General features: G+C 42.6%; 1 protein-coding gene across 4 annotated transcripts in view; it reads right to left on the reverse strand.

The window, feature by feature from the left end:
- The window catches only part of LOC145411057 (methionine aminopeptidase 1), a 169,974-nt gene extending 148,837 nt beyond the window's left edge, over positions 1-21,137 (reverse strand). For 2 of the 4 annotated variants that reach the window (XM_080281132.1, XM_080281130.1), the window contains exon 1: positions 21,013-21,137. In XM_080281132.1, coding sequence (XP_080137258.1) covers positions 21,013-21,132 — 120 coding nt within the window. In that variant the 5' untranslated portion in view covers positions 21,133-21,137. Of the gene's footprint in view, positions 1-20,579; positions 20,822-21,012 lie in introns of those variants that run through there. The other 2 variants (XM_080281131.1, XM_080281133.1) reach the window with 2 other exon arrangements.
- Positions 21,138-25,348: the final 4,211 nt, after the last annotated feature.

Here is a 25,348-nt window from a genome sequence, read left to right on the forward strand (position 1 = left end):
AAATTGCAGTTTTTGTGCTCTTAACTTATTAAGAATATTTTATATATGTATGAAACAGTTTTTTCATTTTACAATGCTTAGCCCACTCCCACCTGCACATGTGTTTTGGGTTGGGGGATGTCAGATCCCATTTTCTTTCACATGGCATGAGGGGAATTCTTTGCATTAGCCAATTATATCTCCTATGCTCCTCTTGGGCAACACAGGATTGGATGATGATGATGATATGTCCTAATCTCTTTAGATGAGGCTGTCAGGTTAGTTTAGGTACTTAACTAAGCTAAGCTAACCTAATATAACTCATCCTAATCCTAACCTAACACAGAGAAAGAGTTTGGGTAATAACGACCATATAGGCTACTACATTATACAATGCCCACACACCATTGATGGAGAAAGAAAAATTATCTTACAAACTGCAAGTAAAGAATGGGTGGCGTGCGGGGAAATAAAGCAATATAAAATAATAATATTTTTCTGTGCATCAGTAAGAACTCCTAAAAAAAAAAAAAAAAAGAGGTCTTCCTCAAGAATCTTTAGTAGCTTAAGTTTCAACCAACAGTACCTTAAAGTGGCTGTATTGCAACCAATCATAGCATGCCGCAGTGCTTATAAATTATTATGAATTAGTTCCAGGAAAGCCTGCATCAAAAAAAAAATGGCCAGGCCAGAGATAGGTTAGGTTAGGAGTATAATTCTCCTTTAAGCCCATAATATATCTATTTACCACTCTATTGTCAGGCACATTAATCCCATAAGGGGTGGCCACAAACAAATCGCCTCCAGGTCACCCTGTCCCCCGCCATTTCACTGTCCTGCTCCCAACTCACACCCCACTCTCTCATATACCTCTCCATTCTATCCCTCCAACTCATCCTTGGCCTCCCTCTCCCTCTCCCCCCTCCACCTCACTCACATACACTTTCCTCATCAGTCTCTCACTCTCCATCTTCTCTACATGGCCAAACCACCTCAATGGTTTCTCCTAACGCTTCCTATCATATCCACACCACAACGCTCCATCACTTCCTCATTTGTCAGTCTCTCTCTCCACGTGACTCCATATGTCCCTATCAAATAACTCATTTCCACTGCTCTCACTCTTGACTTCTGTCCCTCCAAAGAGGTCCAAGCTTCACTTCTATACGTTAGGGTTGGTATCACAATCCTGTCATGCAGTAACTTTTTCACTTCCATGCCCACTTCCCTGTTTCTTATCACTGCTTTCATGGAACCAGCAACCTTTCTTTCTTGTTGTACGCTTTCAAGCACTTCACCCTCTGAACTTCCATCCTGACTCTTCACACAACCCAAGTACTTAAACATACTCACATTTTCCATTTCCTCCTCATCCAAACTCACTGTACATTCACTGACCCCATTTCTCTCAAAGACCATAATTTTACCCTTCCCTACGTTCACCTTTAGACTCCGTTTCTTACACACTCTCCCAAACTCATTCACCAAGCCTTTCAGCTGCCCTTCGTCCTCACTTACCAACACAGTATCATCTGCAAACAACAGTACAGGGAGTTTCCAAACACTGCCCTCTCTCATTAGGGCTGCTCCAGGTGACACTCCCCTACCCTGTATTTCTTTTGTAACCCCATCCATTTACAGACTGAACAACCATGGAGACATGACACATCCCTGTTTCAATCCAACCTTCAAACAGAAAAATTCAATTAGTTCACTATCCATATGCACTGCAGCTTTAGCACCCTCACACATACACTTCACAGCATTCAACAGCTTCCCATCTTCTCCATATATTCTTAATACTTTCCACAATCCTTGTCTATCCCCCTGCCATATGCTTTCTCCAAATCCATGAAGGCTGCAAACAACTTCTTTCCCTTCTCTGGAAACTTTTCCATTAAAGATTTAAGAATGAATACATGATCTACACAACCTTGTCCCTTCCTAAAACCTCCCTGTTCTTCTCCAACTAATTCCTCTGTTATTTCCCTAACTCTATCAATAAGTATCCTACCATATATTTTTCCTATTACACTATGAAGACAAATGCCCCTATAATAACCACACACTTCTTTTTCCCCTTTTCCTTTGTACAGAGGAATAATTATACCTGACTTCCAATCCTCCAGAAATCTTCCTTCCTCCCAGGCCAATCTGCACATCTTCCACATCCATCTACTATCTCTCTTCCATGCTTCAGCATTTCACCACACACTCCATCAATTCCTGGGGCTTTCCCCATTTTGACTTTCTTCATTGTATCCACAACTTCCATCCTACTGATTTCTTCCCCTCTTCTTAAATCCCTCTTCTCCCAGCCATTCCCCAGCCACTTATACCTGCATTATTTTCATTCTCTATGTTCAACAATTCCTTAAAGTGATCTCTCCATCTGCTTGCTTTTTCTCCCTTCTCCACTAGTAATCTACCATTTTCATCTTTCACTCCCTGACTAACTTCTTTACCACCCTGTCTAACTCTCTTTACCTCTTTCCTGAACATTTTCTTACATCCCCTCCACTTTACATTTAAATTTCTTCCAAATTCTTCATCCACTCTCTTCTTCCTCTCTCCTACCAATCTTTTCACCTCTCTCTTCCTCTCAACTTACAACTCTCTCTTCCGTCTCTCAACTTCATCCGTGCCCCTGTTTCATCCACTAAAAATATGCTTTCTTCTTTTGTGCCACAGCCTGTCTCACCTCTTCATTCCACCATGCTGTTCCCTGCACCCCCATTTGTCTTCTCTTCACCCCACACACCACCTCAAATGCTGCACAGATTTCTTCTGTGAATATCTTGCACACACCTTCCACATCCCCCATCTGCTTCATAATCAATCCTGATATTTTACAAGTGTTATATACTGTAGTTAGATCTCACCTGCACAAGGGCTTTTTCTTCTTTGACATTTCTGTTGGAAAACAATAATAATGGAGATATAACATGGTTTAATCTAATTGGACGGCAGCCTGAACAAGCAGTCATATAATTTACTTGGTGCAGTCACCAACCAAGTAACTGTCTTGCAATTTGGTTTTGCCATGGCCTCTGTGAAAGTAACAAGCACTCTTCTATTGCTGCTCTTGTTTCTTCAGGAATGTGAGGCCAATAACTAAAGCTGGGATTTGTTTGGATTAGGACCATACTGCTTGTGGTCTTGATTAGGGTGTGGCATCAAAGTAAGTTAAAGACTCAAATACTGTAGTTAGATCTCACTTGAACAAGGGCTTTTTCTTCTATGACACTTTTGTCGGAAAATAATAATACTGTATATATATGGCGGGAGGAGGCCATACCTCAAAAACTGGTCATTTGGAATGGCAATGATGGCAACAATCAAATACAGCTACTGCAAATTGAATTAGGACCTTCCCCTCACAAGGTATTAAAAAACACAGAAATCATAGTATATCACAATGTTTGTTCATGAAATGCCATTCACTAATATGAAATCACGTTTTCCTTGTTTTTCAGGGCCAGTAGGATGCGTTTTGGCATGGAATCACTTAGATCTTTGAAGAATTCTAAGGGCATTTCTTTGCACCAAACATCTGTCAGTTCAATCTTGGGGTTGTCCAGATTGGATTTCTTCTCTACAATGATTTTCTTCATTTTTGCCCAGCAGCTTTCTATCGGATTTAGATCCGGACTGTTGCCAGGCCAGTCGAGGACCTCAATCCGATTATCCTGAAGCCATTTTATTACCTCTCTTGACTTGTGACATAGGGCTGAATCGTGCATGAAAAAGTCGCACCCATGAATAGCAAAAAAAATTTAACAAATGATCACTCAGAACTTGAATGTACTGGCCACCATTCATCATCAAGTTCTTAGGCAGAAAGTAGAGGTCTCCCCTTCCCATTTCACCTGAGAAACACCCTGATACCATTACTGATTGTGGGTGCTTAACCATGTAAGCAGGGTCATATCGACTAAGGAGGCAGGGATACGAACCTTGGCAGAACGCACCTGGAACACTTGAAATGTGCTTTCATCGAAAAACATAACTTTTCTCCACTCATCTGACGCTCAGTGTGCATACTTCTTGGCAAACTGAATCGCTGCTTCTTCTTGCGGTCAGTGAGATGCGGTTTCTTGGCTGCTGTGTGGCTTGGCAAACCCAGCTCCTTCTGCATGCGGTGTTGGATAGTTCAAATTGAGACGTCTTCTAACAGTTGGGGATGCATTCTCTTCAATTCTGCTGCTGTCAGTCGAGAATTCTTGATTACTTCCCTCTTCAGAAGCATATCTGTACCTCTGGAAGTCGTCCTCTTCTTTCCACCGCCATGCTTGTGCTCTGGTACGACATCAGGAGGCAGGCTGCGTGCTGCAGCAAGAATCTTCATGACGCTTGACTTTGCGTGTCCACAAATCGTGTTGATAGGGACATTATGCTGCCTCCATGCAATGATACAGACCCACTCATCCCTTGAGCAGTACTTTCCAAGCATGACACCTTGACTCTAGGAAAATAACTGAGCAAACAGTAACGCATACGAAAAAAGGAGGTGCAAGCTCGGAGCGACGGGAACATACTGTATATGTGTACCCCCACTCTCGTTTCTGGGCAAGCACTGACGTGCTGTTTCATCACCTCCCACCAACACCAGAAGAGTTGCCAGTTACTTCTTGCCCCCAAAATTCACTTGGTGGAGGTGGAAACACAAAACAAAGACAGACAACTCTTCTATAGCAATTCTGTGTGTAGGTCCTAAGTCAATTTGTGGTGGGTGTAGCTAGGTTACACACACACACTCACACACACAAAGAGAGAGAAAGAGAGAGAAAATGCAAAGATTCATTGCCATGTGAAGTAGGCTATGGGCTTAAACGAAAAAATTACCAGCTCAGGTTGGAATTAAACAGTATTTTTCATAATTTTTTAAAGATATTTTGCATTTTTCTTCTTAGTGTAAAATGAAAGGTATATGGTAGGATACTTATTGACAGAGTTAAGGAAAAAACAGAGGAAATAGTTGGAGAACAGGGAGGTTTTAGGTAGGGAAGAGGTTGTGTAGATCAGATACTCATCCTTAGGTCTTTAGTGGAAAACTTTCCAGAGAAGGGAAAGAAGCTGTATGTGGCCTTCATGGATTTGGAGAAAGCATAAGACAGTGTGAAAGACTAGGAATGTAGAAAATATTAAGAATATATGGAGTAAATGGGAAGTCACTGAATGCCGTCAAGAGTATGTATGAGGGTGCTAAAGCTGTAGTGCATTAGGATAGTGAACTGAGTGAATTTTTCTACCTGAATGTTGGATTGAAACAGGGATGTGTCATGTCTCCATGGTTGTTCAATCTGTATATGGATGGGGTTAGAAAAGAGGTACAAGGTAGGGCAGTGGATGTTGGAGTGGCCCTAATGAGAGAGGGCTGAGTTTGGAAACTTCCTGTATTGTTGTTTGCAGATGATACTGTACCATTAAGTGAAGATGCAGGGGAACTGCAGGGCTTGGTGAATGAGTTTAGGAGAGTGTGTAACAAATGGACTCTAAACATGAATGTAGGGAAGAATAAAGCTATGGTCTTCAAGAGAAAAGAAATCATTGAATGTATCATCAGGCTGGATGATGAGGAAATGGAAAACTTGAGTGCATTTAAGTACAGTGTTATGTCTACTGACAGACGCCATAATCCCGTAAGGGATGGCCATCTGACTCTGAGTTATTTGTTTTACAGGGAGGGGGACTAACCCTCCACCAACCCACTTGTTGACACATAGGGAGCACGTATGGGTTGGTTATATGGTTACCACCCAGCGTTGTAAATGGTTTCTTGGCTTACAGGAAACCATTTGGCTCGTCACTCAATGTAAAGCCACCTGTAAAGGAAAGAAGAGCAATAAGAAGTGACAGGAAAGATGAATAGGAAGAGAGGAGGGCAGGCACAGAAAAAGAATGATAAAGGGTAAGGAAGAAGTAGGCAGCTCTACATCAAGTGAGTGGATGATGGTCGCCACCACCTACCACCTCTAATACCCATATTATCCGGATGCCCACTTTCCGGACACCCCACTTACTGGACATTGTGGACCTAAAAAAAAAAAAAAAAAAAAAAAAAAAAAAAACTCACCAAAATTCGAATTTTTTTCCCACCCGTAATTTGAAATTGCCGCGAGGCGCCGAACAGCTGTTTACACCATGGCCCCTTCACCCCTTCCCTCCTCCCCCCTCCCCTGTCAGAGTTGCCATTTGGTATTTTTCATTACCAAATGTGGGCCAATTTGGTAATGAAAAATTCGTTTGGTAATGAATCAGAATAATGCATTACCAAATGGATTTTTCACATGTATGGGGATACACAGGATGGAGATGGTTGATTGTTTGCTCTCTCTGATTAATCTGCTAGCCTACATAACGTGAAAATAATCAACATGCTGTTAATTATAAGGAGAGTGATTACATGTATTTCCACTTGTACATACAGTAAAACCTTGATATAACGGACTTCAGTGGACCGGAATTCGCTTATATCAGACTCAAGGAGCTACCGGACTAAATTCCTATATATCGAAAAAAGTCCGCTAAAGCCAGATGTAGTCCGGACGGCCTGACCACTACAGCTATGTTCACCACAATAAGGTAAATAAAGACATGTTTATCAGTGTACGGTACAGTTATTAAATATATTATACCATTTGATTAACCCCTACACCGCGGGCTTGTTTACCAATAACTTGCGTGTGCCGCGGGGTTATTTGGGCTCCGACAGACTCTCAAAAAATATTTGCCAAAAATCAGTTATTAGTCCTAGAATAATAAAATTATATATGCTTATGGCGCATACCTTCAGCTTTCTCCTGGAATGATTGTTGAGCCTTCGTCGGTTACCGTAGGACTTGTGGAGACCTCTGAAGTAGGGTAACGAAGTCTCCACTTTACACTTCCCGACAACCCGTAATATGATTACCACAGCCAGATACAAACACTATAAACACTATTCTACAATTTTCAAGTAGTTTGGGATCCATACTAAAAAAAAAAAAAACACTGTGAAAGCAATGGAAATTACAAGCGCGTCTGATCGTCGCACTGGCACTAGTTCGCTCTTGGTAGTCTGTCATTTATTATTCATAAAACCCCTCACACTTTATATTTCTATTACTATATAACACTTATATATATCTATAGTCTTTATCCATAAGTTTCCTTCAGTAGTATTAGTTTATTGTCACTGTAGGGATTCAATTTCTTTCAGTAAAATACGTAGCATTCACTTTCTCGTCCTGTATACTGGCATTGAGAGTGAATGTCACTTTCATCTTCACTCTCATAACTCATAGCATTCAGACATGCTAGAGTGAAACTTTCACTTTCATTACTCCTAGGGTATATACTCGTATTCTTATAATACTACTCATTTACATTTCTATTTACGTTCTCTATTTTATTTACGTTATTTACATTTCTATTTTATTTACACTGTGTTGTGCACTGTCACTTGATATAACTTATAAAACTATTTTCCATTGTTCACGTATATTTACATTCATTACTTTCACTTGCTGTTTACACATTATTTACACATTATTTACAATTCCACTTGCACTGTTTTACTCAATAGAAAGATCGTAGTCACTCTTTTATCAATTGTCAGCCCTTTACCTCTTTCCACACGAGGTTTAGTAGGGGTAAAGGTCACAGGGCCATTTGCATGGGGTGAAAAAAGGCCTTGAAGTCAGCAAGAAGAAACATACGTACTCTCGCTTCGGAAGTTGAGAGAGAACTGAGTGATAACGGAGGACCACCAGCGTAGAGGCCTGCTAGGGGTTATTCAGAGTTACCAATATTACTTCTTGAAACAGCTAAGTCTAGCACTGATATGATTGGCAGGAAATCTAGACAATACATTATAAATTTGGTAGTTCCAGGTGAATGTAAATATCACTTAGGTTGCTCCCTTCCCTCCTTACATGTATATTTATTACGAAAATAGATTAGAGGCCTACTTAGGAGATATATATATTCAGAGCTACCAATGTTATATCTTGAAACAGCTTTGTCTAGCACTGATATGATTGGCAGGAAATCTAGACAATACATTATAAATTAGGTAGTTCCAGGTGAATGTAAATATCACTTAGGGTTCTCCCTTCCCTCCTTACATGTATATTTATTACGAAAATAGATTACAGGGCATATTTCAAGGGGAAAAAAACAGCGAAAATTAGCGAACGAGTGCACGTGAGGTGTTGTCAGGTGATAATTAGCCAATTCCAGGTGTATGGCACTCTCACTTACCTTATTTCTTTCTTGTATATATTATTTGGTATAAGAATAGGACATAGGGCTTATTTCAATGGATGAAATCAGTGAAAAATTCCAGGGAAGATTTACTTAGCACGGCCGGGCAGGCGAGAGGATAGGGTAATGGAGGGGGGGTAGGGAGGGGAGTCAAGAACGGGGAGCAATGGCTAAATTGTCAACAATGGATGGGAGTACAGATGAGATTAGGAGTGCTGACTAGTGTTGGACATTGGCAGTACCGATAGATGATACAAGCCCTCACTTGGAAGCCCGGGTGAATTCAAAATAACACAGAATCACAAAAGCGACGCCCCGCGGTATGATCCCTTGCTCCCAAGCGTCACGAAAGTGACGCCCCGCGGTTAAGGGGTTAATGTAGTGAAGTTTAACACAGTATAGTACCACAATGGTAGTGAAAACAGTTTAAAAACTGTTCATGCGATCCAAACTAATGTCCGATATATCAGAAAAAGTCCAGATTAGCAGGGGGAAGTCTGGATGTCGTTTTTATTGGAATTTCGCATTTTTCGGAATGATTTGGGCCCCAATTAGTGCGTTATAGTGAGGTCTTACTGTATAATTAGTGAAGGATAAATGCTAGCTTTACAAATTTGGTATTGAAAAGTTAAATTTGGTAATGAAAATTGAGGACTTTGGTTATGTGGCTGTTGCGATCTGGCAACTCTGTCCCTATCATCAACACTCCAACAGTTACTCCCTAATTTCGATCGCGAGTAGATGCTTATCGCAATGAAAACCACACGTGCTCGTTTTTGTGAATAAACAGTGAATAAACTGAAATACCTCGCCACTAGACCACACGGGAATTTACAGTGTTGTGTAGTGGTAAGAAATTAGAATTTACAGTGCACAGGATTAACTGTGGAGTGCAAACTGGCGGTTGAAACTGGCGTGGTGCAGTTAAGAACATTGTGCAGTGTTAAACAATTATAACTAACAGTTCAATGAATTAAGTGCAGCACAACACTGCATTACCGTACTGTACGTGCTTCAAGAGCATTTTCACCACTGCCAAAGCCTTAGAGAAGGCGACCACAGATGTGCTGTAAGTACTCTGGCTGAGGTACAGTCACTTCTAATTCCTCATTCTTTGGTTCCTTTTCATTTATTTCATGCTTTATGTCCATTATTGGTGTGAACAGGGTCTTAAAGAGGTTTAAATAGGTGCTATGCATGTTTGGTAGGGAGCTATTTACGTGTCTTTCAAAGTCAGACCGGGTTAGGGTCCTTAAGTATCTGTCCAGCAGCCAGGTGCCCACTTTCTGGAAGGGACCACTTTCCAGACTTGCCTTTGGCTCTATTATGTCAGATAGTTGAGGGATTAGTGTACTTTGGCAGTGTGATGAGTATGGATGGAAGTCTGGAGGATGAAGTGCTTGAAAGGGTACAACAAGGAAGAAAGGTTACTGGTTCCTTGATAGCAGCAATAAGAAATAGGGAAGCGAGCATGGAAGTAAAATGGCTACTGCATGATATCATTGTGATACCAACTCTAACATACGGAAGTGAGGCTTGAACCTTGTTGAAGTGACACAAGTCAAGGGTGAAAGCAGTGAAAATGGGTTATCTGAGCAGAGCATGTGGAGTTACATGGAGAGACAAACTAACAAACGAGGAAGTGAAGGAGCATCATGGTGCGGATGTGGATGTGATAGAAAGCATTAGGAGAAATACACTGAGGTGGTTTGGCCATGTGGAGAGGATGGAGAGTGAGAGACTAATGGGGAGAGTGTATGTCAGTGAGGTGGAGGGGGGGGGGAAGGGAGGGGAAGGCCGAAGATGAGATGGAGGGATGGAAGGGAGAAGTTTATATATATATATATATATATATATATATATATATATATATATATATATATATATCTATCTATCTATTGCCAGACGCCTCAATCCCGTTTGGGGTGGCCACAAACAAATCGCCTCCAAGTCGCCCTGTCCCCCGCCATTTCACTGCCCTGCTCCCAACTCACACCCCCCTCTCTCATATACCTCTCCACCCCATCCCTCCATCTCATCCTCGGCCTCCCCCTCCCTCTTCCCCCCTCCACCTCACTCACATATACTCTCTTCGTCAGTCTCTCACCCTCCATCCTCTCCACATGGCCAAACCACCTCAGTATATGGAGCCTCTGTGGAACAGTGGTAAAGCGTGCATTTTCGAACACTGAAGAGCAAAGGTTCGCGCCCCGCCAGGGTACTACTTTGGAAGCGTTCTCCCAGTCATGTACTGCACTGGCAGACACAAGGCGTGCTGTGGTTAAACCAGTGTCGCATACTGTAAAGTATGTTTGCACCCAGTCGGATTGCGCGGGCCAATTACACTTGGTTCATAGACTGCACACACATCCAAAGCCACTGCAACACTACAGTCACACTTACAAGCACTTCCCACCCTACATACAATCTCTACTAGACAGCCTAAGCCACTTGGTAGAGATACATTGCCTGTATTGTCCCTACTTCGGTCGGGATAGGCCAGTCCTGCAGTGGATACTCAAATGGCTCATGATGATGATGATATGATATATATATATATATATATATATATATATATATATATATATGTATATATATATATATATATATATATATATATATATATATATGTATATATATATATATATATATATATATATATATATATATATATATATATATATATATATATATATATATATATATATATATATATATATATATATGTATGTATGAGAGGGGTGTGTGAGTTAGGGGGAGGGCAGTGAAACAGCGAGGGAGAGGGCGACATGGAGGTGATTTGTTTGTGGCCACCCCTTATGGGATTTGACATCTGGCAACAGACAGAGAGCATTTTGCATGGTTTTCCCTATATTCCTATGGAAGAACAAAAGACAGCTCTGATGGGGTGGGGTGGGAGGACAATATTGCAAAATCCGTGTGATTTCCAAAAGAAAATAACAGCGACAAATAAGGTCAAAATCGTTCAAAACATAGGCAACTGAAAAGCAAACACACTAGAAAATTATTTTGGACATCAAAAATTTTGTGACTGTACAGTTTTTTTTTTTTTTTTTTAATGTGTCTGACTCTGGGCAAAGGCTTCAAGGCCTATTCTCAGGGGCAGTGGCCTATCCCAAGGCCCAGGAGTCCTCCTACACCTCCAAATGTCACCACTTCGGCACTAACACCCACTGTCCATACTGAATACATTCTAGGGCTGTCTCTTACAGGACTGATGTACTGTATTAATGGGGGTATTTTTACGACACGTTGGCAGGTCTTCTGGTAGGTCAGGAAAGTCCCCTTTTTTTTTTTTTTTTTTTTTTTTTTTTTTTTTAACTGTTCCCTGTCCCTGCTGGGATTCAAACCTGGGTCCACTCGGACTGCAGGCTGTATCTCTACCAATTCAACCACCGCCTCCTCCAAAATTTACCTAAAAATACCACGAACTTAATGGCAAACTTTCCATTTTTGAAAAAAAAAAAAAAAAAAAAAATGATACATGCTATTTCTACAAGTGGATAAAATCTTGCGCAGCTACATCTAACAGATGTTTATAGTAAAGCTCAATCATAAGGTAATAATTTGGGGAATATTTTGAAACTACATGCAACTAACGGAGACTGAAATTACCAAGTTCACCATTGCGTTCATACAGTTTTAAGCAACTTCTCTTTGATACACATGTCATAAGAGCATTTTTTTATACTTAGTACATTAGGAGGTAAGGGGTTAGTCAGCTCATGGTTCCATCCATTATATTTACATTTTTTTTTTAAATAACAATGTAGAAAGGGAAAACAAATGAATTTAAAAAAAAAATAATAATAATCCATAGATAAGATTACTGGTGTCCTCCATTCACAAAGAATCTGTAACTATTGGACTTGAACAGCTGTTGGTTGAAGTTTGGGGGGAAACAACTCCGGGAAAGTGAGTTCCAGAGAGATGCAGTTCAGGGAATGAAAGAATTCTGATAGGTTGAAGTTCTGCAATACGACTGCGTAACATTCCAGTCATGAGCACTACCAGATGCCCGCGTAGCACGAAGGAAGGCATGGAGAGGTGGCACAATGGATGCAACTTCGTCTGAGCATTTGCCATAAAAATATGGGTAAAACAGTGCAAGGGAGACAACATTCCTTCTTACTTGTAGGGGACATAGTTTATTTGTAACAGATGGGTTATTACCCTAATAATTCCAACAGCTTTGTTCTGAATTTTGTCTAGTTGCTAAACAGTAATGCAACCCCTCCACATCCACTCCACAAGGGTGAGCAATATTCTAGCTAACAGCGCACATGACCCTTATATATTACAAATAACTGCTTGTCAGTGAAGAAGTTATGGACTCTGTACAATAATCCATGTTTCTTTAAGGTGGTTTTAGTAAGTGATCTGGTATGAGTGGTCCAGCTGAGGACACTGTTAAGTGAAATACCGAGAATTTCACAACAGCCTGTACATTTGGAGATGGGAATATTAGTAGCATTCAAGGTAATATATGAATCTGGCAATATCTGTCTATAAGTAAATTGTATATACAGTAACACCCCGATATCCGATACCCCTAGATGTTGATACCCCGGCTTAACGATGGGGATAGAAATACCACCATACCCCGTCTAACGATGGCCAAACCCCGGTTTAACCCACTGACTCCCGTTGACGTAAACAGGTGTCCGAACGTTTTGTCACTGTAACTCCCATTGACGTTTATAAACGCGCCGCAATTGCAAGGTCCTTCATTTGCACATTTTTCAATTTTCATGCCTGATTTTTGGTACATATACATGGGACACCTTCCTCTACCCAAGGCCAGGCAGGGACAATGCCTTACTCCATGCGACCTCCCCCCTCCCCAACATGCCATTGTCTTGGCAACTCATCTGTTACCAGCGACCTGGCCAGTAAAGACATGTCAGGCCACGGTACGAAATTCAAGACCAGAGTGATTCCCCAATCGATATCAATGTGGAAGACAAAATTTATGTGGTGTTAGAGGAAGAAACAGTCAGAAATGATGATCAGGTAATGTCACCAAAAAAGGTGTAGCATGTTGATGTGTTTGGTGAGTGAGACAATGCTTATATCGCCAATATTACCATGTGAAAACCAATATACTGTACTCTTGTACTACATATAAATTTGTACCAAATAAATACACAATTACCTATTGAGTGGTTTGGAATAGTTACCCCTCCCATAGAAAATGTGTTCTCTGGAGCCAGGCCCCATAGAAAACACTGCCAGATAAGGGTATTGTTACCTGTACCAGCATTTTTAAGCTCATGTGAGTGATTTCTCTATGAATTTTTGATGTTTCTCATAAAAAGCAGAGGTTTTAACCCCCCCCCACATAAAAAAAAAAAAAAAATCCGCCAGGATTGGGGGAGGTCATTGGTTAGAATCTACCAGGATGGGGTGGGTTAACAATGGGTTTAGACTTTTTTAACCGTTTTTGATGATATTTTAGACTTAAAGTGTGTGTTTTGGTTGATTTATAAACAGTTTTTATACTCAGATTACTGTGTTTTCGCCATAGGTGGGGTGACCATTGTCATTTTGGGGTACAGTTTACTAAGTTTGATTTTTTCCAGACTTATATTTGATGATTTTTAGATTTTATTTATTGGTTTTAGTGAGTTATTTACAGGTGTTAGGCTTAGATTAGCTTCTTTGACAGCTGTTAGGCCATTTTGATTGGCTTTAAATTTGTTTCTGGGCTCACTTAGGTGGGTTTAGGAATTGGTTGGGGGGGAAACCCAACACTGAAAAATGCATCCCATTACTTTACATGTTAAAACTACCCCACTATACGATACCCTGCCTAACGATAGGTCTTTACCTAACCAATTGCATCGTTAAACCGGGGTATACCTGCATTTGGTTTTACTGGCATTAAATGACACAAGGTTATTTTGCAGAGTTGGGCACCGCAGCCAAAAATTCAACTCCGCAATCAAAATTCCACAACCTTTGACCCATACCTTCTGCTACCACAATTCCGCAATAAACATGGAATGGGCAATTCCGCTACCTCAATACTGCAACCGCAATCCAGTTTCAAAATTTTCAATACAAAGTGCACAAACAAGGGGCAAATCAATTGGTAATGTAGTGAATTATTGTATTTATAATCTATTCATGAGATTAATTTCCCACTTCCCACAGTGACACTCTGTTGCTGTGACCCTCACTACTCACTAGTGACTCCGTTCATAACTTCACTCGGACCACTTCTCAGAGTCCTCACTGACTCAGAAGTTCACACATGTGACACTTCACACTTCTTCACACCCACACGTCACAACTGTGCATGATTAGCTATGTGTGCCACAAAATTTACTGCCGTGCTGGCTTATAGTATATCGTATCATATCATATCAAATCATTTCTCCTGGTATTGCCCATCCCTAATGCTAACTGACACAGCGACGCCTCGCCTGCTGCCGCTGCTGGCCGGGAATCCTGTTCATGCTTGATATTCATGAGTCATGCTGTTGCCTGTATTAACCGACACCGACTGCCATGTGGGAGACTGCAGACAGGATTGCGATTGTGGAAGTACTTCGGCAACGCAATACCGCAAGTTTTGGACGAGTTTGCCGCAATTGCAATTCCACAGTCCGCTATTGTGGAAACGCAGACCGCGGAAGTGATTGCAGAGGTGCCCAGCTCAGTTATTTTGTCCCCATTCACTGATCTTAGATAAGTCTTGATTTATGGAGATGGCTGCACTGAACTGAGAGTTAGAGATATTAAACTTTGTAAATGAGTGTTTGAATGTGAATGAGCAATGAAGTGTTGAGTCACCTGCATATGAATGGATAATACTGTGGATGACAGATAAGAGATCATTAATATGAAATAGGAATAAGGTAGGTGCCAGAACTGATCCTTGCGGCACGCTGGCGTTAACTGAGTGGAAATTGGAATATACATCATCTACTCTTACTTTTCTGTCGCTGAGATATGAGAAGAGCAGAAGAACAAAAGACATTAGTTCATAGCAAGGGAGTCTGGAGAGCATGGAACGGAGCCACACTCTGTCGAAAGCTTTAGAAATATCAAAGGCTACTGCATGAGTTTCTCCATGTTGGTCAACTGACTGATGGATGGTATGTCAGGAGATTACATATATCAGTGGTGGATCTTTCGTGGCGAAAACCATATTGTCTATCACCAATTAAGTTGTTGGATTCAAGGTGTTTAACTATGTGCTTATTAATTATATACAATTTCAAATACTTTACCAAGAGAAGATGTGATAGCTATTGGTCTGTAATCAGAGGGGTCAGAGGAACTTCCTTTCTTTCTAATTGGATGGCTATTGGCTTTTTTCCATGAAATCAGGAATGAAGAAGTACATATGCATTGTCTGAATAATTCAGCAAGAACAGAGACAAGTTCTGGGGAGCACTTTTTCAAAACAATTGGAGGAATTCCATCTGGAACTAGAGCACTGTTGGCTGGTAAATCGTCTAGGACTGATTTTACGTATCTACAGTGCTCGTCAGAAGTATTCAGCGTTGTCCGCCGGGCGCGCAATACTTATGGCCAAAAAATAATCACCCATTTCTGGGGGTAAGAATTGAGCCACAAGTTTGAGCTCCGAGCATGACGTCACGGTAGCCTGGGGCCTTCTGACGCGCTGGTTGGTTCCCGCCTCAGTCGCCCACGGGCTGCCTGAGAGAGAGGAACTCCGCCGAGTGTCCCTCTCAAATTGCGCCATTTTTTACCGAGTGTCCCGCAGTGTTTTGGCCTTCAAAACTTTGTTATGGCACCCACCCGTGAACTATCGAGTGAAATCATATCCCAGATCATTGCTCTAAAGGAGGCAGGCCACCAGACAAAGGAAATTAGTGAATTGGTTGGTGTGGCACGATCGACAGTGCGTCGTTGGTGTGTGCGGTTTCGGGAGGAAAACAGTGGTGAAGTTCCCACAAAGAAACCGAGGTCTGGTAGGCCTAGGAAAACTTCCCCAAGGTCTGTTAATGTTTTAAAACGCGCAGTGGAGTTTAATCCTCGTGTGAGTGCAAGGAAAATTAAGGAGAGCAACCCAGAAGTGTTTGGTGATGTGTCAGTGAGAACAGTGTCTCGTAGGGTGCATGAGCTTGGTTACACAAGTCACAGGCCTGTGAAAAAGCCTCTTCTCTCTAGCAGCCAGAGAATTCGTAGGCTTGCCTTTGCTAATAAATATCTAAATTGGGGTGAGGAGCAATGGTTGTCAGTGTTGTGGTCTGATGAGGCAACGTTTAGTGTTACCTGTAACAGAGGAGCATGCAAAGGTAGTGACCCACTTGACCCACGGTATGTAGAAAGCACAGTTAAACATCCTGATTCACTCATAGTATGGGGTTGTTTTTCAGGGAAGGGTTTGGGGAAGCTTGTTGTACTTCCCAAGAACCTCAGAGTGAATCAGGATGTTTACCTGGAGCTTCTGTGTGATCATTTACCAGACTCCTTCGAGCTAACAGGTGCACGAGTGTTTCAGCAGGACGGTGCACCTGCTCACAAGGCCAAATCGGTCACCAATTGGCTTCGTGACTGTGAGGTATCATTCATGACAGACTGGCCAGGAAATAGCCCAGACCTCAACGAGATTGAAAACCTCTGGTACCTCGTAAAGAAGAGTCTCCAAGGGAAGGACGTGAGCTCTCTGCCTAAGCTGGAAGCCGCCATTCGTGACTCCTGGGACAAAATACCGCTCCAGCACCTCAGGAGCCTCGCCCTTTCACTTCCAAGACGTCTCAGGTCCGTGAAGAAACGTAAAGGCTACCCTACGAAGCACTAAAGGTAAATAAAATGCATTACAGTAATCACTCTAATATCCGGACGCCCAATATCCGAACATCCCCACTATCCGGACATAAGAATGTTTCATACTGTACTTTTTTCCATACTATACTTACCTCATTTCACTCTTTAATGTCCTTTATTGGTGTGAATAGGGTGTTAGGAGCTATGCATGTGCAGTAGGAAGGTGTTTTTCTGAGTTAGGCTAGGTTAGGGTCCATAAGTACCAGTCCAGGAGCCAGTCACCAGAATGTTTATTATTGTATGAACCTACTTCTAAACCCTCATTTTATGTTTCTTTTGCATTTATTTCAGTCATTTATGTGCCTTATTGGTGTGATTTGGGTCTTAAATAGGTGCTATGCATCTCCAGAGGGAGTTGTATAGGTGTTTCTCTGAGTTAGGGTCCATAAGTACAAGTCCATAAGCTGGGGCCCAATATCCGGACAGAACCAATATCCAGACCTACCTATGGCTCTATTACGTCGGATATTGGAGTGATTACTGTATTTATATGTTTTTTCAATGTTGAAAGGTTTGTTTCTCAAGAGGGACGCAGGGCGCTCCATACTTCTGACGAGCACTGTAGTCTGTATTTTAAAATGAACGATTTCGGAAGAGTCAAGTTCTAGTACTGGGATATTTTGGCTGACTTCCTCTAAGGTAGAATTTCTGGGAAATGTACTGGCAAGGATATTTGCTTTACAATGCAGGTCATTTGTAATGTTACCATCTGAAGATTTTAGTGGGGGAATGGGTGATGACTTGTTAAAAGATATTACGGAAAAAACTGAGAGCTGACCAGAATATTCTATTGTCATTAGGATTATTATATAAAGTAGTTCTGATGCTTGGTTTTGAAGAATGTTTGATTTTGCAAGATTTATTAATGCTTCTGCATGGCTTCTAGCAATTTTAAATTGACTGAGTGATTCAGATGTTTTTTATCTTAAGAATTAGCTATATGCTAATGACTTTTGGGCCGTTGCTCCTGCACAACAGCTACCAAACCATTTTGGAGAGTCTGATCCTTTAGTGAACTGTTCATCTGGTATGAATGAATCCATACCAGCTGGTATTACCGTAAGTCATTAATGTTCATCCTCCTGAAGGATACATCACATCTACATTAAAATCAGGTTAGGTTAAGTTCAGTTGGCTTGAATAAGGTCCCTATATTAGGAAAGCATTTTATGTGAAAGCAATAAGATGGAAATCGGTGAAGAATTACCACACACCACCTTACTAAGTACAGTAAAAGTCCTGCAGTCTGAATGGCAAGGGATTGAGGGTCTTTCGGATCATTGCTTTTTTCGGACTACTGGGAGGGATCTTTGAAAATATTAGAAATAAGTACATGATCATTAAAAAAAAACACTTACAATGATATAGGGTATTGTTTTATTCACCAGAAATGCACAGAAGTGTAGATGAATAGCTGCAGGCAGGTTGTGTAGATCAGAGATTCATTCTTAGATCTTTAGTGGAAAAGCTTCTAGAGAAAGGAAAGAAGTTGTATGTGGCCTTCAAGGATTTGGAGAAAGCATATGACAGGGTGGATAGACAAAGACTGTGGAAAGTATTAAAAATCTATCTATCTATCTATTGCCAGATGCCATAATCCCATAAGGGGTGGCCATTTGACTTTGAGTTATTTGTTTTACAGGGAGGGGCACTAACCCTCCACCAACCCACTTGCTGACACGTAGGGAGCACGTATGGTTTGGTTATATGGATACCACCCAGCGTTGTAAATGGTTTCTTGACTTACAGGAAACCATTTGGTTTGTCACTCAATATAAAGCCACCTGTAAAGAAAAGAAAAGCAATGAAAAGTGACAGGATGGGAGAAGCAGGAAGAGAGAAGGGCAGACACAGAAAAAGAATGATAAAGGCTTATATGAAGTAAATGGAAGTTGTTGAATACCGTGAAGAGTATGTATGAGGGTGCTAAGGCTGAAGTGTGTGTGTATAGCGAACTGGGTGACTTTCTCCATCTGAACGTTGGACTGAAACAGGGATGGGTCATGTCTCCATGGTTGTTCATTTTGTATATGCATGGGGTTATAAAGGAGATACAAGGTAGGGCAGTGGATGTTGGAGCAGACCTTAGGAGAGAGTGCAGTACTTTTTTTGCAGATGATACTGTGTTGTTAAGTGATGACAAAGAGGAGTTGCAAGGCTTGGTGAATGAGTTTGGGAGAGCGTGTAAGAAACGGAATCTAAAGATGACTGCAGGGAAGAGAAAAGTTATGGTCTTCGAGAGAAATGAAGTCAGTGAATGTTCAGTGAGGTTGGATGACGAGGAAATGGAAAATGTGACTGAATTTAAGTACCGTACTTGGGCAGAGTGATGAGTAAGGATGGAAATTTAGAAGGTGAAGTGCTTGAAAGGGTACAACAAGGAAGAAAGGTTGCTGGTTCTTCGAAATCAGAGAGACTGATAAGGAGAGTGTATGTGAGTGAGGTGGAGAGGGGGACAGGGAGAGGGAGACCAAGGATGAGATGGAAGGATGGAGTGGAGAGGTATATGAGAGTGGGGGGTGTAAGCTGGGAGCAGGGAAGTGAAATGGCAGGGAACAGGGTGATACGGAGGCAATTTGTTTGTGGTCACCCCTTATGGGATTAAGGCACCTGGCAACAGATAGATAGATGGGTACATCTAAGTCCTAGGGCAAGTCCAATACTGATAAATCCTTAGATATGTCCCAGGAAACAAATAAATAAATAATAAAAAAATTTTGCCTTGAAAAATCTGGAGTACTGTATTGGGATATTCAGATTATTGGTGTTCAGACTGGAGGCCTTTTACTGTACTTGAAAAAGCATTTGCAACAGATTTTTACTGTATAACCTAGAAGAGAAAGTCCTTAGAACTGCCTAAGTTCAATCATGAACATACTAATTTCAGTGTCCATTAGTTGGGTGCAATTCCAAAAATTTACCACAGTTTCTTACACTAAAATTCAACAATAATAGATATGTAATTCCTATGGAAGTTATACCGATACTTCCACCTCAGGCATTCGAATGTCAGTAAGAAATGACAACTTAGGTCCATCCTCCTGAAAGATATAATCCACCTGCTGGTATAACTTTAGAAGTAACCAACGTTACCGATTTTCATTATATTACGTCCATGAACTATTCTAACCAACACTTACCTTTTAGTCTAGTTTGAGTTGGGGGAGCAAATTTTGTAGTGGTCATGTAGTGGCTTAGGTTAGGCTATCGGTTAGTAGTGGATGAACGTCATGCCATATTGGCTGGTGCAAGCGTGTGCACTCGGTCTACGTCAGGCCTTAGGTTAGGCCTAGATTAGGTTAAGTTAGGTTAGTTTAATGCAAAATAGTGTGTTTTAAATTAATTTTGATCTTGATTTTGGGGGATAAACCCACTTTTGGAAATTTTACCCAAAATTCCAAAAGAGGGATTTTCCCCCAAAAAATGAAGGTCAAAATTAATCAGAAAACACTATTTTGCATAGGAAACCAAAATAATAATAATAATAAAAAAAAAAAAAAGGAGGTTACTTCTAAAAATTTACCCACCTGCATTTTTGTGCTGAAACTGAAGCTTACTGAGATTTAAAAAAAATATTAAGACCAAGAACATTGCTTTCAAGGTAGAGTTAAGACCCATTTGGTTTGGGTAGCATAATATCCATGCTTTGTGGATGCATGATTAATGTTGTTGTACAATCAACTGAGGTTTTGCACATTTTCAAGGTACTACCGGTATTCTGATTATCTGTTTACATCATTCGGAAAATACAGTACTGTACTAAACAAAGCTGCTCTTTCATCTCAATATAATTTTGTAAATACGGACTCTTATGATACAATTCACACAAATACTTTCCTAACCAGCATAGTGCCAACAATCTGACATATTTAATTCAATACTGTATGCCATGGCTACGACTCGGTCACCGTGACAAATTTGGTGCACTATAAACAATAACTAGCCACAAAAGTAATTCACCTGTGAGCAGAAGAATGAACCTTGAATTCCTAATTTTATACATGTTGGGCACTGTAATTTTGCCTCGGCTTCGCAACCATTTGTCTCACAAATGTGAACCACCACACCATTGGCCGACATTTTTGTTTTCGTCCGCAATGAAGAATATCTCGTCTTGTATGCTAGGACGCTATAATATTATAGCCTCCTCATTTCTGAATGTCCCAGCAAGGCAACATTTATCAATAGTTTTATTAATTTTTTTTTGTCATGCAATGCTAACATGAAACGTGGGCTGTATACCGTATATGTGTGATACCACATTACAATGACTAATACTCATTTTAGCGAAAAACAATTTTCAAGATTGTACTTCAAAAACAATTTAAGAGTACGAGCTTACCTTTTAAAAGTAAAAGACTAAAAATATATAAAAGTAATGGGTGACTACATCATAAATTCTCAGATATTTGGTGTATTGAAAAAATACCACTCAAGATATAAAGAAAAAAGCTGAAAAAACATAGAGGCAGCAAGTTTGTAGAAACTATTGATTGACATCATTTATTGCTGTAAAGGTATACAGAGTACATACACGACAAAAGGAGGTGGTGGGTCTTGCCCATTGAGTTCGAAAATATGGAGAGGTTATCTCCTTAGCGAGCGTGTAACTTTGGCCGCCACATTGAAACACCTGCACTCTTAGCTTGCTGTTTCTGTTTCGCTGTTGCTTACATAAGCTAAGCAGTGGGCCATGGCATTATATTTTCCGAATTCATCGGCTGATTTCAAATAGGGTTGCCATATCCGAACTGTCAAAATACCGTACGCCTTCGCTGAAACCCATGCTCCTCCCGCCCCCCAACACACACTTTGGGCCTTTGGCGTTATGAAACCTTTATATATATATTGAAATACCCGCGCGGCGGGGTGAGATCGACACCATCATCCCAGGAGGAGAATACAGAGGGATGACACCCACCCCACGAGAAGATGACGGGGAGGCCGTTTTACCTGACGAGCATTCTAGGCAGGAACGACATATCTCCCCCGTGACCCGACTCCCCTCTTCCCCGCAGCCAGACCACCGCGCAGTGTACAGTGAAAATACACTACACTCGAGCGGAGGAAACACTCGACAGAATCGGGATGGGACTTGCATACGAAAAGTCCCAAGTAAGCCCTTGGACGCCATATCCAACGGATCGGCCTCCATAAAAGGAGAGGCCTCAGGGGAGCCTCTAGACTTGATACACCCCAGGGAAGCAGCGGCACAGTAGCGCCCACCGCGTCTACTGTGGGTGGAGTGAACACCTGTTCTCCATCCTCTGGCACCCACCTTCGGGAGCCAGCACGTCGGCACGTCCCACAGACGACCTTTGCCGGGACTTCCCAGGAGGGATGCGGGCCCAGGGGTAGACTCCACCAGAGCTACCATTCGAGACAGGCCACTTGTCGTCCCCCAAGGCTGCCCCAACCACGACGAACGGAGGACAGACTCCACTGGAGCTGCAGCTAGACCAGGAGTGCCCACAGGGCCTCCCCCTCCTGTTGTCCCCGGGACAGGCGCCCCAGTCCCGACGGCAGAAGAGTAGACTCCACCGGAGCTGTGGCTGTTACCAAGAGAGCCCACCAGGCCTTTTCTTCCTGCCATCGCCAGGTTCTGTGGCACCTGGAGGAGTCACTTCAGGTTCCTCCCCTGCAGTGCCCAGTGGGGCTGCCTGGCCGAAGGAGTGCCCCTCAGGCCTCCTTCTCACGGCCTGGAGCAGAGTTTCGGCAGGGTTCATCAGGCTTGCGAAGCTGGCGAGCAGGCCTCTGGTCGCTCCCCCTCTGTGACTCCCAGAGCTCCTACTGAGGGCAGTGCCTCTTGCTCAGCCCACCCCTCCTGCAGCAGAGCGAGGTGCCCCTCTCCCTGTCTCTCTTCTCAAGAGGGTGGGATATGCTCCCACCCAGGTACCCCGCCAGAGACCAGTCAGGGCGAGACGTCCCCGAGGCCAGGTGTTCTGTCATTGCAACCCCTCCTTCACTGCCCCCAGGCGCTGCTGGCTTCCCCCGGAGCGAGAGGCCACAGTCCACCCCTGATGGCCTCCTTCTGCAGGCGAGGTCGCAACCCCCGGAGCCAGCGGGACACCCCCAGCGCCTGCTGCAGCCACTGGACTTCCCCCGGTGCAGGCGGCTGCAGTCTTCTCCTGACAGCTGCCCCTGCCAGATGAGACTGTGGCCTAGCCAGGGCGCTGCCCTCTCCACAGCCAACCCTCAGCCTGGGCCTCCCCAGGTCCGCCCCCAGGACCCCAATTACAACTAAGGGCCAGCACCGTGCAGCACGCCTCTTGGTCCTATTCGGCCCTAGCCTTGCCCAGGGCCTCTGTAGAAAAAGGGACACCCATCAGGCCATCCAGCAACTCCTGCAGGACCCATGGCGACCTCACAGGTGACCTACCCCTGGACTACACTCCAGACGGCCCGCCCCCGACGCCCAGATGCCACCTGTGGCTCCCGGCGTAAGGGCCTCCTGCCCGGTGTACCCGAGCGCCTCTCTTCTCCTACCCCATGAGTTAAAGACTCTGAGGTCGTTGGTCCCTTAGTGACCGTAAGGCACGACCCCCAGTGCACCAGCCCTCCCCCCTCCTTCCCAGTGCTCCCAGTGTTCCCCTCTCTCCCCCCCGTTGTTACCTTCCCCTGTGTGGAACAGTGAACTCACCACAGAGAAACTCACGTGCGGAGTGTGTGGCGCCAGGCCCCGGGCTGTCCCCAAGTGTGAACTACCCCCCACAGTGTTATACACAGCAGACTCGCTTCCCCCCCCCCACAGCACCAGTGTCACGCCCCTCTCCCTCTCCCCCCCCCTCGGACCTGTCCATGTCATTGTATGGCAAGGTGGTATATGAGGTATACTCCCAGTAATCAACCCCCGTAAGAAATCTATACCACCATAGTACCTTCTGGCCCATGTCACGCGAATAGACAGTAAGCGTTATATTCCCCGTCTTATGTCACGTACACGTAGCATAAGGGTAGCTAGGGTATCGTCTGTGTCACACGGATGCATATACTGTAACTATAGTCTCACCAATCTAAAACCAAGGTTTGGGTGGAGTCCAGCCGGGGATTTCCCGGCGTACAGCGCTGCCTTGTTTCCTATACTCTGATTGGCTAGTGGCTGACCTGACACCGTTAGAGTTCATCCGCTCACATCTCGCCACCTGGCCTGACATGACTTCACCCACTTCTGTGTGTGTGTGTGTGTGTGTGTGTGTGTGTGTGTGTGTTTAAAGACAAACTAATTTAAGTCATAAATATAATTTAAGTTATATATATAACAGAAAGTGAACAGTGGAAGCACGTGACAAACTTAAATCTCCCTCCAATGGATCAATTCCCAGTATGGGCCTGGATGTTTCCGCTCGTGAGTGTTTTAACTTATTTATTTCTATTAAGAAAATAGCGTATGTTCTACTGATTCCTTCAAATTATATTATAAACGTAATTGTTACATTACTTACCCAGCTTAGAACTACCGTGAAAGCCGGTAAAAGTAACCACATTTTTCAGCAACAATGTAAAATATGTATGCCACGTTTCTTTATTGATGTACAAGAGCCATATGCATTACTAGTTAACCTTCCTTTGATATGGTAGAATACTTACGTTTATATTGTACTAGTATGTGTGTACCTATCTGTGATGCCTATTACATATACATATAACAGAATCTACTCATCGCCCGTTTAGGAAGTATGGCATGGCTGCACCCAGCGCCAGACCCCACCCAAACCTTGGTTTTAGATTGGTGAGACTATAGTATAGGAGGCTGTTCATGTTACACGAGCATATATAAGGACCTGAATATACTGCCGTCTATGTCACGCATTTGGGTATACTGAAATACATGTGACTGTACTTTCCATATACCTGAGGACAGTTCACACCTGGTGTACTGTGTGGGCCATATGTGTCTCACTGGGAGGGAATTGCCCTGTATGAGAAAAGGTAGAGTACTGTGTATTGGTCAAACTCGCTCAACTAGGTGGAAGAATTTTGTGTAAGAACTAGTCTTATGAGATCATTTTGTTATTGTGTCACGTAGTTTTGATCACTGATTGTGTATGTAATTGGTTATCATTAATATATAAGTGTGTCTTTGGCCAGTTGTGTTTGGACTTTCCTTCCTTGCCTGTGACTGACCTGGTCAAGAACAAAGAACCCAAGGTCACACCGTACCTGATCCTGAGAAGTCGGGACTCAGAATACACTGCATAACACACACACACACATATATATATATATATATATATTGCAGTAGCAGCCGTGACAACAGAGGGCATCATGACACACCCAGGTGACAACAGAGGGATAG

This window comes from Coenobita brevimanus, chromosome 87, assembly GCF_032717465.1.
Source record: "Coenobita brevimanus isolate Jiangsu-jjx chromosome 87, ASM3271746v2, whole genome shotgun sequence".
Taxonomy (NCBI): domain Eukaryota; kingdom Metazoa; phylum Arthropoda; class Malacostraca; order Decapoda; family Coenobitidae; genus Coenobita; species Coenobita brevimanus.